The sequence below is a fragment of the Lygodium microphyllum genome, chromosome 11 (assembly GCF_053477565.2).
Source record: "Lygodium microphyllum isolate KBCC chromosome 11, Lygodium_microphyllum_v1.1.10, whole genome shotgun sequence".
NCBI lineage: Eukaryota > Viridiplantae > Streptophyta > Polypodiopsida > Schizaeales > Lygodiaceae > Lygodium > Lygodium microphyllum.
This window is the reverse complement of record NC_141145.1, coordinates 64419302-64432089: the sequence shown is the minus strand read 5'-3', so window position 1 is coordinate 64432089 and position 12788 is coordinate 64419302. Positions and strand designations below refer to the sequence as shown.

Genomic DNA, 12788 nt, shown 5'->3' with positions numbered 1-12788 from the left:
GAATCCGTATTTTTAAAAGAATTTCTTCCTGAAAATGAAATGGAAAGAAATTGGGAAGATTGGGATTATGTCAGACAAAAGGGACGACCCCTACTGACATATCTGGAGGAATATCGTGAGATAATCCTCAAACTGGAAGGAATTGATGAATTCCAAAAAACAAGAGGATTCATTAGGGGACTGGATAAAGCCTGTAAAAAGGAAGTAAAACGGAGTTTACCTAAGACGCTTGAAGAGGCAATTAAATTTGCATTAATTTATGAAGATAGTACGCGTCCAGGTACACTCACCAGTCTCACTGATATGGAGTCCAAGTCTAAGGAATTAGAAACCTCAAAATTTGTGGGCAAATTTAAAAGAAAAATGCCATTTTTCAAAGGTAAAAAACAACCTTTTGAAAAGAAACTATATATGAGGCCAAAGCTAAGTCCTGATGACTTTGATAAGGCCAAAAAACAAAAATTGTGTTTTAATTGCCTATCCCCTAACCATGCTGCTTGGAATTGCCCTCAAAAGAAAAAGGGGGAAGACAAAGAAAAGGATAAGGGCAAGGGAAAAGAAAAACAAATCCATGTAGTGCAGACCTTAGAATTAACGGGCCATGAAAAGTATAAATCTTTAGAGGTCTTGCACATGGATGTACAACATAAGTGTTGTATGTCAACTTCTTTGTGGCAGCCTACCTTTGGGCCACATGATTTACTTAGAGTACATGGATTGATAGCTGGAAAACGGGTTAGAGTCATGATTGATGACTCTGCCACACATAATTTTATAAATTATGCACTTGTCAAAAAATTGAAACTTCCCCAACAAAACAGTGAGCATCAATACGTTGTGCGTATGATGCAAGGCCAAGACAATAAAATATGGGATACAATGGTATCCAATTTGGAAATCGAGATTCAAGGATATAAAGATAAGCTTGATTTCCAAATAATGAACATGGAAAGAGCTGACATTGCTCTAGGGAGGGAGTGGCTATGGGGATTGGAACCATCCTTAAAACGTAGCTATCACCATAATACACTGGGATTGGAACCATCCTTAAAACGTAACATGGAAAGAGCTGACATTGCTCTAGGGAGGGAGTGGCTATGGGGATTGGAACCATCCTTAAAACGTAGCTATCACCATAATACACTAGAATTTGAAAGGGATGGTAAGACTTTTGTCATTCAAGGTGAACATGAAGTATCTAATAATCCTTTGCTGTGTTCTACTGAAGTTCAGAAGCTGATAAAGAAGGAAGTTTGTGAGGTATATATGCTATGGTCTTTTCCTGTACAAAATACTTTTACTTCCTGTAATATAAAGCAACAATTTTCTTATGTTTGCGAATTGAATGTAAATAATGAATTGAACAGTTTGTTAGATGATTTTAAAGATGTGTTTCCTTCTGATTTACCTAGTGGCCTTCCACCAGATAGGGGTGAAATAAATCACCCAATTGATATAAATAAGGATACACACCCAATTTCAAAACCACCATATAGGTTAAGTGAAACACAGCATCAAGAAGTTGAAAGACAAATTAAGGATTACCTGGATAAAGGGTTTATTCAACCCAGTAATTCACCTTGGGCTTCACCAATTTTATTGGTAAAGAAAAAAGATGGTTCTATGCGACTTTGTGTTGACTATAGAGCACTTAATAAAATAACGGTGAAGAATAAATTTCCTATGCCTAAAATGGAAGATCTTTTTGATCAATTGCAAGGGGCAAAATTCTTCACAAAGATAGACTTAAGATCAGGTTATCACCAAATAAGAATTAAGGCACAAGATATTTCCAAAACGGCATTTCGTACTAGATACGGGCATTATGATTTTTTAGTGATGCCTTTTGGTCTCACTAATGCACCAGCTACTTTTATGAAGCTGATGAATAGTGTTTTACGGCCCTATCTAGGACATTTTGTAGTAGTCTTTTTGGATGATATCTTGATCTTTAGTAAATCAAGAGAAGAACATTTGGAACACTTATTATTAGTATTCCAACTGTTAAGAACACATTCCCTTTATGCGAAGAAAACTAAATGTGAATTCTTTGCACAAGAGGTCAAATATTTAGGGCATATAATCTCGAAAGAGGGAATCAACATGGATCCAGAAAAAGTAAGGGCAATTATTGAATGGCCACCTCCACGGCTTCCTAGGTTTATCTGGATTTTATCGTAGATTCATTCGAGATTATGCCAAAATAGCTGTTCCAATGACAGACCAACTTAAAGGGAAAGGGAAAAGTTTTAATTGGGGAACAGACCAAAATGAAAGTTTTCAAAAACTTAAGGTAGCTATTGCTACAGCTCTAGTATTATTAATAGTGGATCCCAATAAACCATTTGTGGTTGAAGCTGATGCCAGTGACAAGGCAATAGGCGCGGTCTTATTACAAGAAGGTCGACCAGTTGCTTTTGAAAGCAAGAAATTAGATCGTGCAAAACAGAATTATTCTGTTTATGAGAGGGAGTTGTATGCAATAGTACATGCAATGAAGAAATGGAGGCATTATTTGTATGGTGCCAAACTTTTGATTTTATCGGATCATGAAAGCATTAAGTGGCTTAATGATCAACCAGATTTACATGGGCGTAAAGCCAGATGGGCCGAACTCCTCCAAGAGTTCGACTATGAAATAAGATATAGAAAAGGAAAGTATAATATAGTAGCTGATGCACTCAGCAGAATGCCCATCATTAATGAATTGAGTTTTACTCAGTTCACTTCCAGTTTGCTTGAATCTTTAAAAGGGAAATGCCAGGTTGATCCGGCATATTCCAACATATGGGAAGCAATAAAAAATGGGGATCCAAATGAAAGTGCTTCTACTGAGGAAGGAATATCTGAGGATGTTCAACTAGGAAATGGAGCATCAGGGGTTGCTCAAACTGGATTCAAGTGGAAGAATTTTACCATTGATAATGGTTATTTACTCTACAAGGATAGGGTATGTGTCCCGAAAGATATAGAAATAAGGCGCCAGATACTCTTTGAGTGTCATGATACCCCTAGTGCGGGACATCCAGGAGTTAATAAGACTTATAGTCTTATTAAAAGGCAGTTCTATTGGCCTGGAATGAATAAGGACGTCCTTGACTATGTGGTCAAATGTAATAAATGCCAGGTTAATAAAGCTGAAAAATTAAAAATGGGAGGACTTCTCCATCCATTAGAAATTCCTTCGGGAAAATGGGAGAGTATCTCCATGGATTTTATTATTGCTTTACCTAGAACACAGAGGGGGCACGACTCTGTGTGGGTAATTGTGGATAGGTTAACCAAAATGGCTAGGTTTATTCCAACTTCAACTGATGTTAAAACACCAGAATTGGCTAGATTGTTTGTAGAGAACATATACCGATTGTATGGCCTTCCGGCAAATATAATTTCTGATCGGGATAGAAAATTTGATAGCCATTTCTGGCGTGCGGTATTTAGAAAATTGGATACTAAACTTAGCATGAGTACGGCGGATCATCCGCAAACAGATGGGCAAACTGAAAGGGTTAACCAAATTCTTGAAGATATGCTTAGGGCATATGTAAGCAAAAGGCAAACTAATTGGGAAGAGTATTTACCGATAGCAGAGTTTGCATATAACAGTGCCAAACACTCTTCCACTGGATATAGTCCATTTATGTTGATGTATGGCTTTCAGCCCAGAGCTCCTTTTGCAGTAGGACTGCATAAGGAAAAGGTTCAAGCAGCTAAAGACTTTTTGGAGGATATGAATAATATGTTAAAATTTGCTCAAGAAAATATTAAAAAGGCTCAAAGTCGAGCTAGAGCATATGCAGATCCTCACCGAAGAGACATCTCCTTTGAAGAAGGAGAATTGGTCTATCTTAAGGTGCCTGAACAAACTAAAACTATGAAAAAGGGACATTGTCCAAAGCTTTCACCAAGGTATTGTGGTCCTTTCATAATACTTAAAAGGGTGGGAGAATTGGCTTACAAGCTCCAACTACCTGCTGGTAGTAAAATACATCCAGTTTTTCATGTAAGCAAACTAAGGAAGAAGCTGGGTGATTTGGATAATCTAATCTTAAATGATGATATTGAGGAGTTATTCTATGACCAATCTAATCCACATGAACCAGAAAAAATATTAAATGTTCGTAATAGACGAACGAGGAATACTATTTATCAAGAATGTTTGGTTAAGTGGAAAGATTGTTCAGAGGAAAGCTCAACATGGGAGCGAGTAAGTACTTTAAAGAAAAGGTTTCCCGATTTACAGTTAGACCTTCCAAATATCGTTTTCGAGGACGAAAACGATTCTTAAGGGGAAGGAAATGTGACATTAATGTGACATTAAAATGGATATTTAATGTCACATTAAGGTCATAAGTGGAGAATGTGACATTAAAAGAGATATTTAATGTTACATTAAGGTAAATTTAGGGGAACGTGCACGAGAATGACCGTCTGGGCTCTTGGGCGCCCGAACGGGGTCAAGGGGAGCCTAGAGAGTAAGGGAGTCCAGAAATAGTAGGACTCCAGCAAGTTGACGGCTGGCAAAGAGATAAGCTTGAGGGCCAGCACTTATCTAGGCGTGGCTGGGAGGTGAAGAACACTCGTGCTTCCATCAGTCTGAAGAAATCTATCTCCCGTAATCTAACACCAACTATCGGTGATGACACCAGGTGATAGAGAAGCCACCTAGACAAACAAGTGTAAGTAATTGATGCTGCTTGGAGAGGAGAAACTAACACCGAGCTATAGATGCTAACACCAAGAGGTGAAGTGATATCGCTAAGGTGTGGATGATGACACCAACTGTGAAGGGGGAACCTATCAACATAAAACACAGCTCTATGAATGAAGGAGACTAGCAACTCGCAGTAAAAAGAAGTGGTGATGGTGAAAGGAGAGAGGAAAGACGAAGGTCTCAGGAATGAACAAAAGAAGTATGTAGTGGTTGAGGAATGAATGGGTAGTGCCAAATATATAGGTACAAACAATTTGGAGTCTCACCCACCACTAAAGTCTCTTGAGCAACACTCTAAGACTCCAAAAATCCTAAAAAGTATTTTCAGGGCTGGAAATGAAAACCAAAAATTGGAATGAAGAAGGAAAACTGTACGAAACGATGTGGTTTCTCAATACCCCCTCTCAAGCCTAAAAAGGAGAGCAAAAGAGGAGTGAGGTGAAGAGAAGAAGATCCACCCTATAATCTAAGAATGCCACCTAAAAGGAGACCTGTGAAGATAGTCAGGAGACCAGATGAGCGATAGCACTTGAAACACACAACTCCGGTGAGAAGCCACCGGCTCCGTTACACCATGCTAGAAGGAATACGAAGGCCTAGTCATAACATCATTGCTAAAAATCCAAGGGCCCTGATCCAAGATAGATCCTCTAGATGTTGGGTTTCAATGGAGGTAAAACTGCATGAAAGAGAGCCAAACCTCAGAAGTAAAAGATGATTTGTGAAGACTTCAAGAGGAGTAGGGTCCCCCTCTAAAACTGAAGGAGTAGAAGCCCCCTCTAAAGCTCAAGAAGTAATGGAAGCCCTTTTTGAATCCTCCTCTAAGGGAGACAGGGAATCCAAATGCTCATGGTTCATGGACTCCGAGGTCTCTAATGACGTAGAAAGTGCCACCAATCATACCAAAGAAGGCATCTGGAGCTTGGAAGCAACAGCTGAAGAATGCCCAAAGGTAATCTCTCGAATCTGAGTAGAAGATGGTGGGGTAGGAGGTGGCTCAAGGTGAGCCAAGGGTGGGGAACAGTCGTTGGTACACAGTGGAGTGGACTATGGAAACTCACACCGTGGAAGCCACTGAACCTAGGGCCTCCATCTGCTCATGAGGGCTTAGTGCACGTCAGATGCATCTTATGGCCTTGAGCATAGAAAACTAAGAGCCGATGTAGAACGATCTTTGTGGCCCAAAATGGAGAGGTAGCACAAGGAGTGCTGGTAAAAGACGCATATACTCCGGTAGGGTAGGGAGCAAAGGTCCATGTTGACAATCTTTGATGGTGTGATTGTTCTTGTCACACTAGATGCACCCAATAAACAAGCCATCCATTGATAGAGATGCCATGGTAAATCAAATGTTGATGTCAAACCCACAACCTGTCTTTGCCTTCTCAAATGCGGAGGATCTTCGTGGCTCATTGAGCACCTTTGGCTCTAATACCATGTCAAGAAATGACTGAGCAATCAAAGAAACTATAGGGTTTGGGGGGAGAAACACCAAGTGCATACGGCAAACACTGAGAATAAAAGAGAAACTTAGATGAACAAGATGATGAAGGAATGCAATACTGAAGTGAATCCAATACAAGGGTGTCACAGCACGAAAGATATCTTGGAGCAAGTAGATAGCCGAAGAAGCCTTTGCATCTACAAACGTAATGATGATGAGGTGTCACCTGGAGCAAGGAGACTACCATCAAAGGGTGTGGAGCCTTTGAATCTACAACATGGGGATGAAGACCAGTGCCTGAAGCAGGGGAGACAGCTGAAGAAGCCTCTGAATCTGCAATGCACGAATGAAGGCTGGTGCCTGTAGCAAGGAGACAGCTGAAGAAGCTTTCGAATCTGCAAAGGCAAGCCTAAAGATCTGATGCCACCTGCTGTGGAGTGATGCCTCTGGTGGAGGAGTCATCTGGAGGGCACAAACTGCAAAAAGCAAATCAAGGCAACCTCTAGAGATGACAACTAATGAAGGGAAACCGCCAAGAGATGGAGGAAGGTGCCAGGCTGCCCAAACGAAAGCAATAGTGGCCTCTAAATCTGACAACAGCTGGAGTAGAAGGTCGCCAACAGTAGAGGGAACACCAAGATGTCAAATGCAAGGACAAGGCCTGTAGATGATGATGCCAACTATGGGTGATGACGCCAAGTGTTGGAGGAGCCACCCAGATAGACAAATGCAAGTAGGAATTCTACAAGTTTCCACATTTCTCTTTGACATTGGCCTTCCTTCCCTATTGTACCTCCCCTTTGATTTGCATGATCATCATCATCCTTGCAAAAGGACTCTTGGGCAAGTGAACAATTTCCCCAAAGGAACATTGTCCAAGTGTAAATACAGTGGCAACATTTCAAAGAATAAATCAGTTTCTAACCTATCCTATGTCTTTTTGCAAATTACAAAGCACCAGTGACCCCAAGGAAACGACTGGTTTGTGAACTCAGATAGACTAGAACAACCTTTGGCAGTTTTAGTAAGTATGCAATGAGCTCTAATTCAGAAAAAAAATTACCATGTTCAATGGGCTTGTATTCAGATGTTGGTAATGCAACTGAACTCGTCTTTAATAATGGCCTGCTTTCTCTTTTAATGCACAATTGCTCATTGGCCCTCTGCAATACACCTGGGCCTTCAATGTTGTTGCCAGTTAATTGTAGATCTCTACATCCACTTGGCATTTTGTTAATCCCTTCTGTTGGTTGAGGCAACACAGTCTGAGCAGTTATTGTAGGTGTCTCTGCTTCTGCAAGATTATTATCCCTGTAGTAATTATCCAATGCAGCACCTACATCTCCACTAGCTTCTTGCAATAAATTAAGTGCTTTTTCCTTTGACAAAGCACCACCTAAAATTGAAAGCATTTGGTCTAAACCATCATGTAGACTGGGCTTTTGTGCACCCAAAACTTGACCTGCCCCTGACATGGCACAGGACTGATCCAGCTCCACAACCTGACTCTCTTCCAAGTTTAAAGAATGGGCTACGTCCCCAACATTTTTCTTGAAAAATGTGAGTATTGAAGATTGTGAATGGATGCTCTTCCGTCTGGGCACTGAAACAGTTGATTTCACTTTCTTCCCTCCAACTCTCAAGGGTGTCAATGTGTTTTTATTATGTGTTTCAATAACAGTACTATCAGACTGTGCAAGAGCTACAGAGTTTGGTTTTGATGAAATCTGTGAACCAGATATTGATGAAATCTGAGGGTAACCGTCTTCAGATTGAGAAACACTGTTCTTTGCTGACAGGGTGGTGCTCTCCTGAGTCTCAACATGGAGATGAACTTGCAGCTCTTCACTGTCATGAACCCCATGCTCAAAAAAGTTTGAAACAGCTAAATCTAAATCCCCATCTGCTTTGAGCAGAAGGTAACGTGCCTGCTGTGTGGTAACATGCATACCTAGGATGGCCCTTAACTGATCTTCTTTTCCTGCATCATGAATTGAAGCAACATTTGTAACAGGACTAACGAATGGTTTTTTCGAGATAACCACTGTGGAGATAGTTGGCTGTGGTTCAATAATGCTGAAGGTTTCCCTTTGCCTTTTCTTAGCTCCCTTCCCAAAAGCAGCTTTGGGAAGAGCTTGTGCATTTGGCTGAAAGTTACAAAACGTTTCAGCCTTTTGATTTGTATCTACCTGCAGTTCTATGGATGGCTGTTGTATGCCACAGTCTTGACTCCCCATTTTCAAGGGCGAAGTTTCCTCCATCTGTACATTAGACCTTCCTTTGAAACCCTTTAAAAACTTTTGTTTACTTGCGGTTTCATCAACTAGATTTCTGAAATGTTTCCTCATTGATGCAACAGCCTTCCCATCCATTTCTCCACCTTCAAGACCCACAGTGGGAATTATATCCTTTGGTCTTAAAAAGCCTATGTACTGCCTCAACTCCTGGTAATTTGAATGCTCACTGTATGGGACAAGGTGGATCTCAAGAGGTCCTTTTCTTCTCACTGAGAAAACCTTCTTCTTTAATTCATATGTCCATCCAGTAGGTACAAATCCTATAACACGAGAACAACCTGTCTCATTCAAAAGCTTCTCCATTTGTCGAAAATTTGGCCTGAAAAAAGGCCATGTCTCTCCTAAAAAGTTCCAGGAAACAACATGCACATTTGTAGCAGAAGGATCCGTGGTGAATACCTCAAAGTTGTCCAAATCTAAGCATTTTAATATGGCGTATTTCTTCTCATTCACGTATATCAAGCAGTTGCATCTTTTTGCCACTGCTAACAGTATTTTTTCCTTGCCTATGACATAGGTAGATATAAGAATGGAAATAGGACTTGCAGACTTAAATTCCCTCTGGTTAGAGATGTCCTGTTGCTCTGAAGCAATAATCCTACCATCGGAAGTATCTTCACTGTGCTTCTCACACTCCAAATCATAACTGTCACTGTATTCACAACATATCTCCTCCAACTCATTGTTATCTTTTTTGTCTGCATCAACCAGACAGGGTGTGAAACCGGCACTGTCATCTTCAGTATTTAAATTGCTTGGGATATTATGCAGCTTCACTGCTTCAGTGCCTGCAGTTGGAGTTTCATGACGCTCAGATGGAGAGCCAGCTGGAATACTTATTTCAGATTGTGTCCCTTTTTTTTGGAGTCGATTGGTAGTTGCGTCAGAATATTTCGAGCTGTAAATTGTGTTGGCAACGTAATCAATCGATTCAGCTTGAGAAGGGAAAACAAATCTAGGGTTGCAATAGGTGGTGTCGAGGAATACACCGTCAGCACCAACAAAATCACACAGGCTAGAATCTAGAGTCATCTCTGGAGAAAACCTCATGTCACCTGTATGGACATATCTCAAGTATTGGCCTTCTGGCTGAGGGACTTGGAAAAGCATTTGCACAGCGCCCGGACAATGGTTTGCTTCAATAAGCGTGACATCGCAGGAGTCAATCTGCACTATTTCTCCCAGCGGCAATGGGAAGACAAACGCCTGCGGCAGCTTCATGCATTCAACAACAAGCCGCGCAGTGATCTCCGAGCAAAAAATGATGCCCTTGTTCCAGGAAGAGCTAAGCCCTGTGTAATGATCACTGTGGAAATGTGAGAGGAAATAGGAGGACGACCAAGGGCCAGCAACCCGGAAGCCATCTACAATAAAACGTGTTCCTGGTATTCTCTTGACCGGGGGAAAGGTCGACGGGAACGCGGGAAGTGTTGATTGGGAACGAGGCTCAGACTTGTCCTCCGCATTTTCGAGATTGAGAGTCTGCAGAGCTTTCGGAAGAAGTTCAATGCTGCTGATGACTCTGCGCTCGCTCGTCATCTCTCGATAAGAGCCAAGCCTCGCTGCGTAAATCTTTGAATGCTGTTGATAACCCCGCGCTCGCTCGTCATCTCTCCATGAGAGCCAAGCCTCGCTGCGTAAATCTTTGTTGAAACTTTGGATTCGAGCTTAACACAACGCGGAGCTGAGAAGAACTCATGACCGCCATAGCCACGAGCGTAAGTAAGCATGTATCGCTTTGGTAGTGGTACTATTATTTATACGGTAAGGTGGTGGAATTATAATCATTCTTGCAGTCGCTCTCGCTATTGCTGCCAATTCTTATCGTCATCGGCATCGTTATCGTTACTACCATTTATATGGAGCACCCACCTCTCTCAAAATGACATCAGTCAAAACGATGTCCACCCTCCAAGATCACCTGATCTAATTCGTGCTAGTACTTGTGCAAGCACGAGTGTTTACTATCATAGTGCTGCCAAATTTCGTATCAAGTCCTTCGCTCTTGTAATGCCCCTCTCTCTTTGACACACAAAACATTGGATATCGTTAGAAAAAGTATAAATGCTAAGAGCCATTTAAAATTACTAAATTTTTTCAAACAATAATGATACAAGATTATATGTGGAAGGAACCATCAAATAAAAGTAAATTTAGTAGAGTGAAACGAAACTATGACACTACATGAAGAGAAGGTAAGGACCATATTACATCACGTAAATCCATAAACAATTCATTTCCATAAGAAAAATTTGCATGTGCATTTATTATATGAAAATATCGTCCAATGTGGATTGGTGATTCAAGGTGAGCTGTAGGAATCTATTGTGATCATAGGATGTGGTGCAAGTACTTAGTACAATCATAAGACATGGTCCAAGAACAATTGGTGCTAAGCTTGGCACTACACCATGATGCACACATAGTATTCAGATAGCAAGGAAAAGCCCTTCTCCCTCTAAAATGAGTGATATGGTGCTAGACTCCTCGCAATGGTCCTGACCATTGTATAAGTGCTAAGAGGATTGATGTACTATTTGTAGGTTCAACATTCCCACTTAAATTAATCATGTGTGAAAACAACTCATATTCTTTGTCCATGTAATTTATCTTAGAGAGAGAGAGAGAGAGAGATCATGCATTGAAATGATTGCAAGAAAGAGGCCTCATTTCAAATAATAAGGCAACCTGGTGATCAAAGCAGTGCTGTTAACTGTATGGCACAATTTCTTTTTTTCCTATTTGATTTCTTTTTGTGGGGGAGGGGATGCATGGCAAGGCTTAGAGGCAAGGAACTTAGCAAGTTAAGATCCCCATGAATGTTAAGGTGGTGACCAAGATGTTGGACACATGCATGTGAGATAGAGAGTGGAACAGTGAGGAAATTTGGTTGAGGATGACATAGCTTAGTTAGCACATCTACTCAAAGAGAGAGAGAGAGAGAGAGAGAGAGAGAGACAATGATGATATGGTAGACTACTTCATCGACACAAATTTGGAATCTGCAACAACAGCAAACCATCCTCCTTCCTTCTCACACCCAACTACAAAGCCTTGCAAGATGTCGGCAGGTGTAGTGAAGTGCCAAAGCAAAGAGGAAGCACTGCTACTGCCACAAAATCAAAAGACAACCTCTCTCTCTCTCTCTCTCTCTCTCTCTCTCTCTCTCTCTCTCTCTCTCTCTCTCTCTCTCTCTCTCTCTCTCTCTCTCTCTCTCTCTCTCTCTCTCTCTAAGCACCACGACTAATGATGATCAATGATACATGCACTTCATGGACAGATGCTACCACCACTTCAAGCTCCAATAAGTTTTGCAAGGTCCTATAGGTGAGCTTTCTAGAGTTGAAGCACTGCTTCACGGGCCATTATCTCCCTCAAGGACACGCGTTCCCTCAGTATTTCCAAAATTAAATTTTGCATTGAGGGGTTCCTTCCACACAACCCATTGAGGAAATGGCACTTGGCATGGCAAAAAGATAATGGAACAGAAAAGTAGATTGCATTCTCCTCTAGAATTAAGGTGCTTTGAGAGAAAGAGAACATGTGGTTTGAGAATGAGAGAGAGAGAGAGAGAAGAGGGGGAGTCAAAACCACTTATTTAGTGGACCCACATGCGTTAGCTCACCAATCACATTCGATTGATACACGGAGATAAGAAAGTAAAGAACAAGATATTTTTTCTCACAATAAAGTTGAATAAAGTCATTTTTTGCTCTTAGACTTTCTCAATGTATGCCACATAGGATCTTGTCAAGTTTAGTGTCATGTTTGCTATATCGTAAAATAAGAGATAGTATAAATATGACTAGCATTCCTTGCGCATTCGACTATGCCCACCCTCCAAGATCATTGAGCCTAATATAAATACGACTAGCGCTCCTTTGTGCAAGGAACATTAAACCACGTGTGAGATGCAAGGCAACTTTGCTTCCCTCACTTCTTCCCTCACACACACACACACTCTCTCTCTCTCTCTCTCTCTCTCTCTCTCTCTCTCTCTCACTCTCTCTCTCTCTCTCTCTCCAAATTTTTCTACTCTCTTCAAAATGTTTTAATCTCTCTCCAAACTCTCTCTCTCTCTCTCTCTCTCTCTCTCTCTCTCTCTCTCTCTCTCTCTCTCTCTCTCTCTAACTTTTTGTCGGGGGTTAAAGGCCACCTATGCTTAACCACCCACATTTACTATATACTTAGTTCTGCATGCATGTACACTATAGGTGGCGCCCACCTCACTATTACTTTATTCTTTATTATTTATTATAACAATAGAATAAGGGAAGACAAGTCACACATTGTGACTATTAGAGTTCCCACATACAGTGTTGCTCCCTCTTCT

At 41.0% G+C, this 12788-nt stretch overlaps 1 protein-coding gene across 5 annotated transcripts in view; it reads right to left on the bottom strand.

Annotated features, from left to right (window-relative positions):
• LIG6 (DNA LIGASE 6) overlaps nt 1–10256 on the bottom strand; it is a 251305-nt gene extending 241049 nt beyond the window's left edge. For 2 of the 5 annotated variants that reach the window (XR_015692342.1, XR_015692343.1), the window contains exon 1: nt 7222–10256. Coding sequence is in view for 3 of the 5 variants with exons in the window: in XM_087687657.1 (XP_087543783.1) it covers nt 7222–9994 (2773 nt within the window). In the remaining 2 variants the exon portion in view is untranslated. The remainder of the gene's footprint in view (nt 1–7221) is intronic. The other 3 variants (XM_087687657.1, XM_087687656.1, XM_087687658.1) reach the window with 3 other exon arrangements.
• Nucleotides 10257–12788: the final 2532 nt, after the last annotated feature.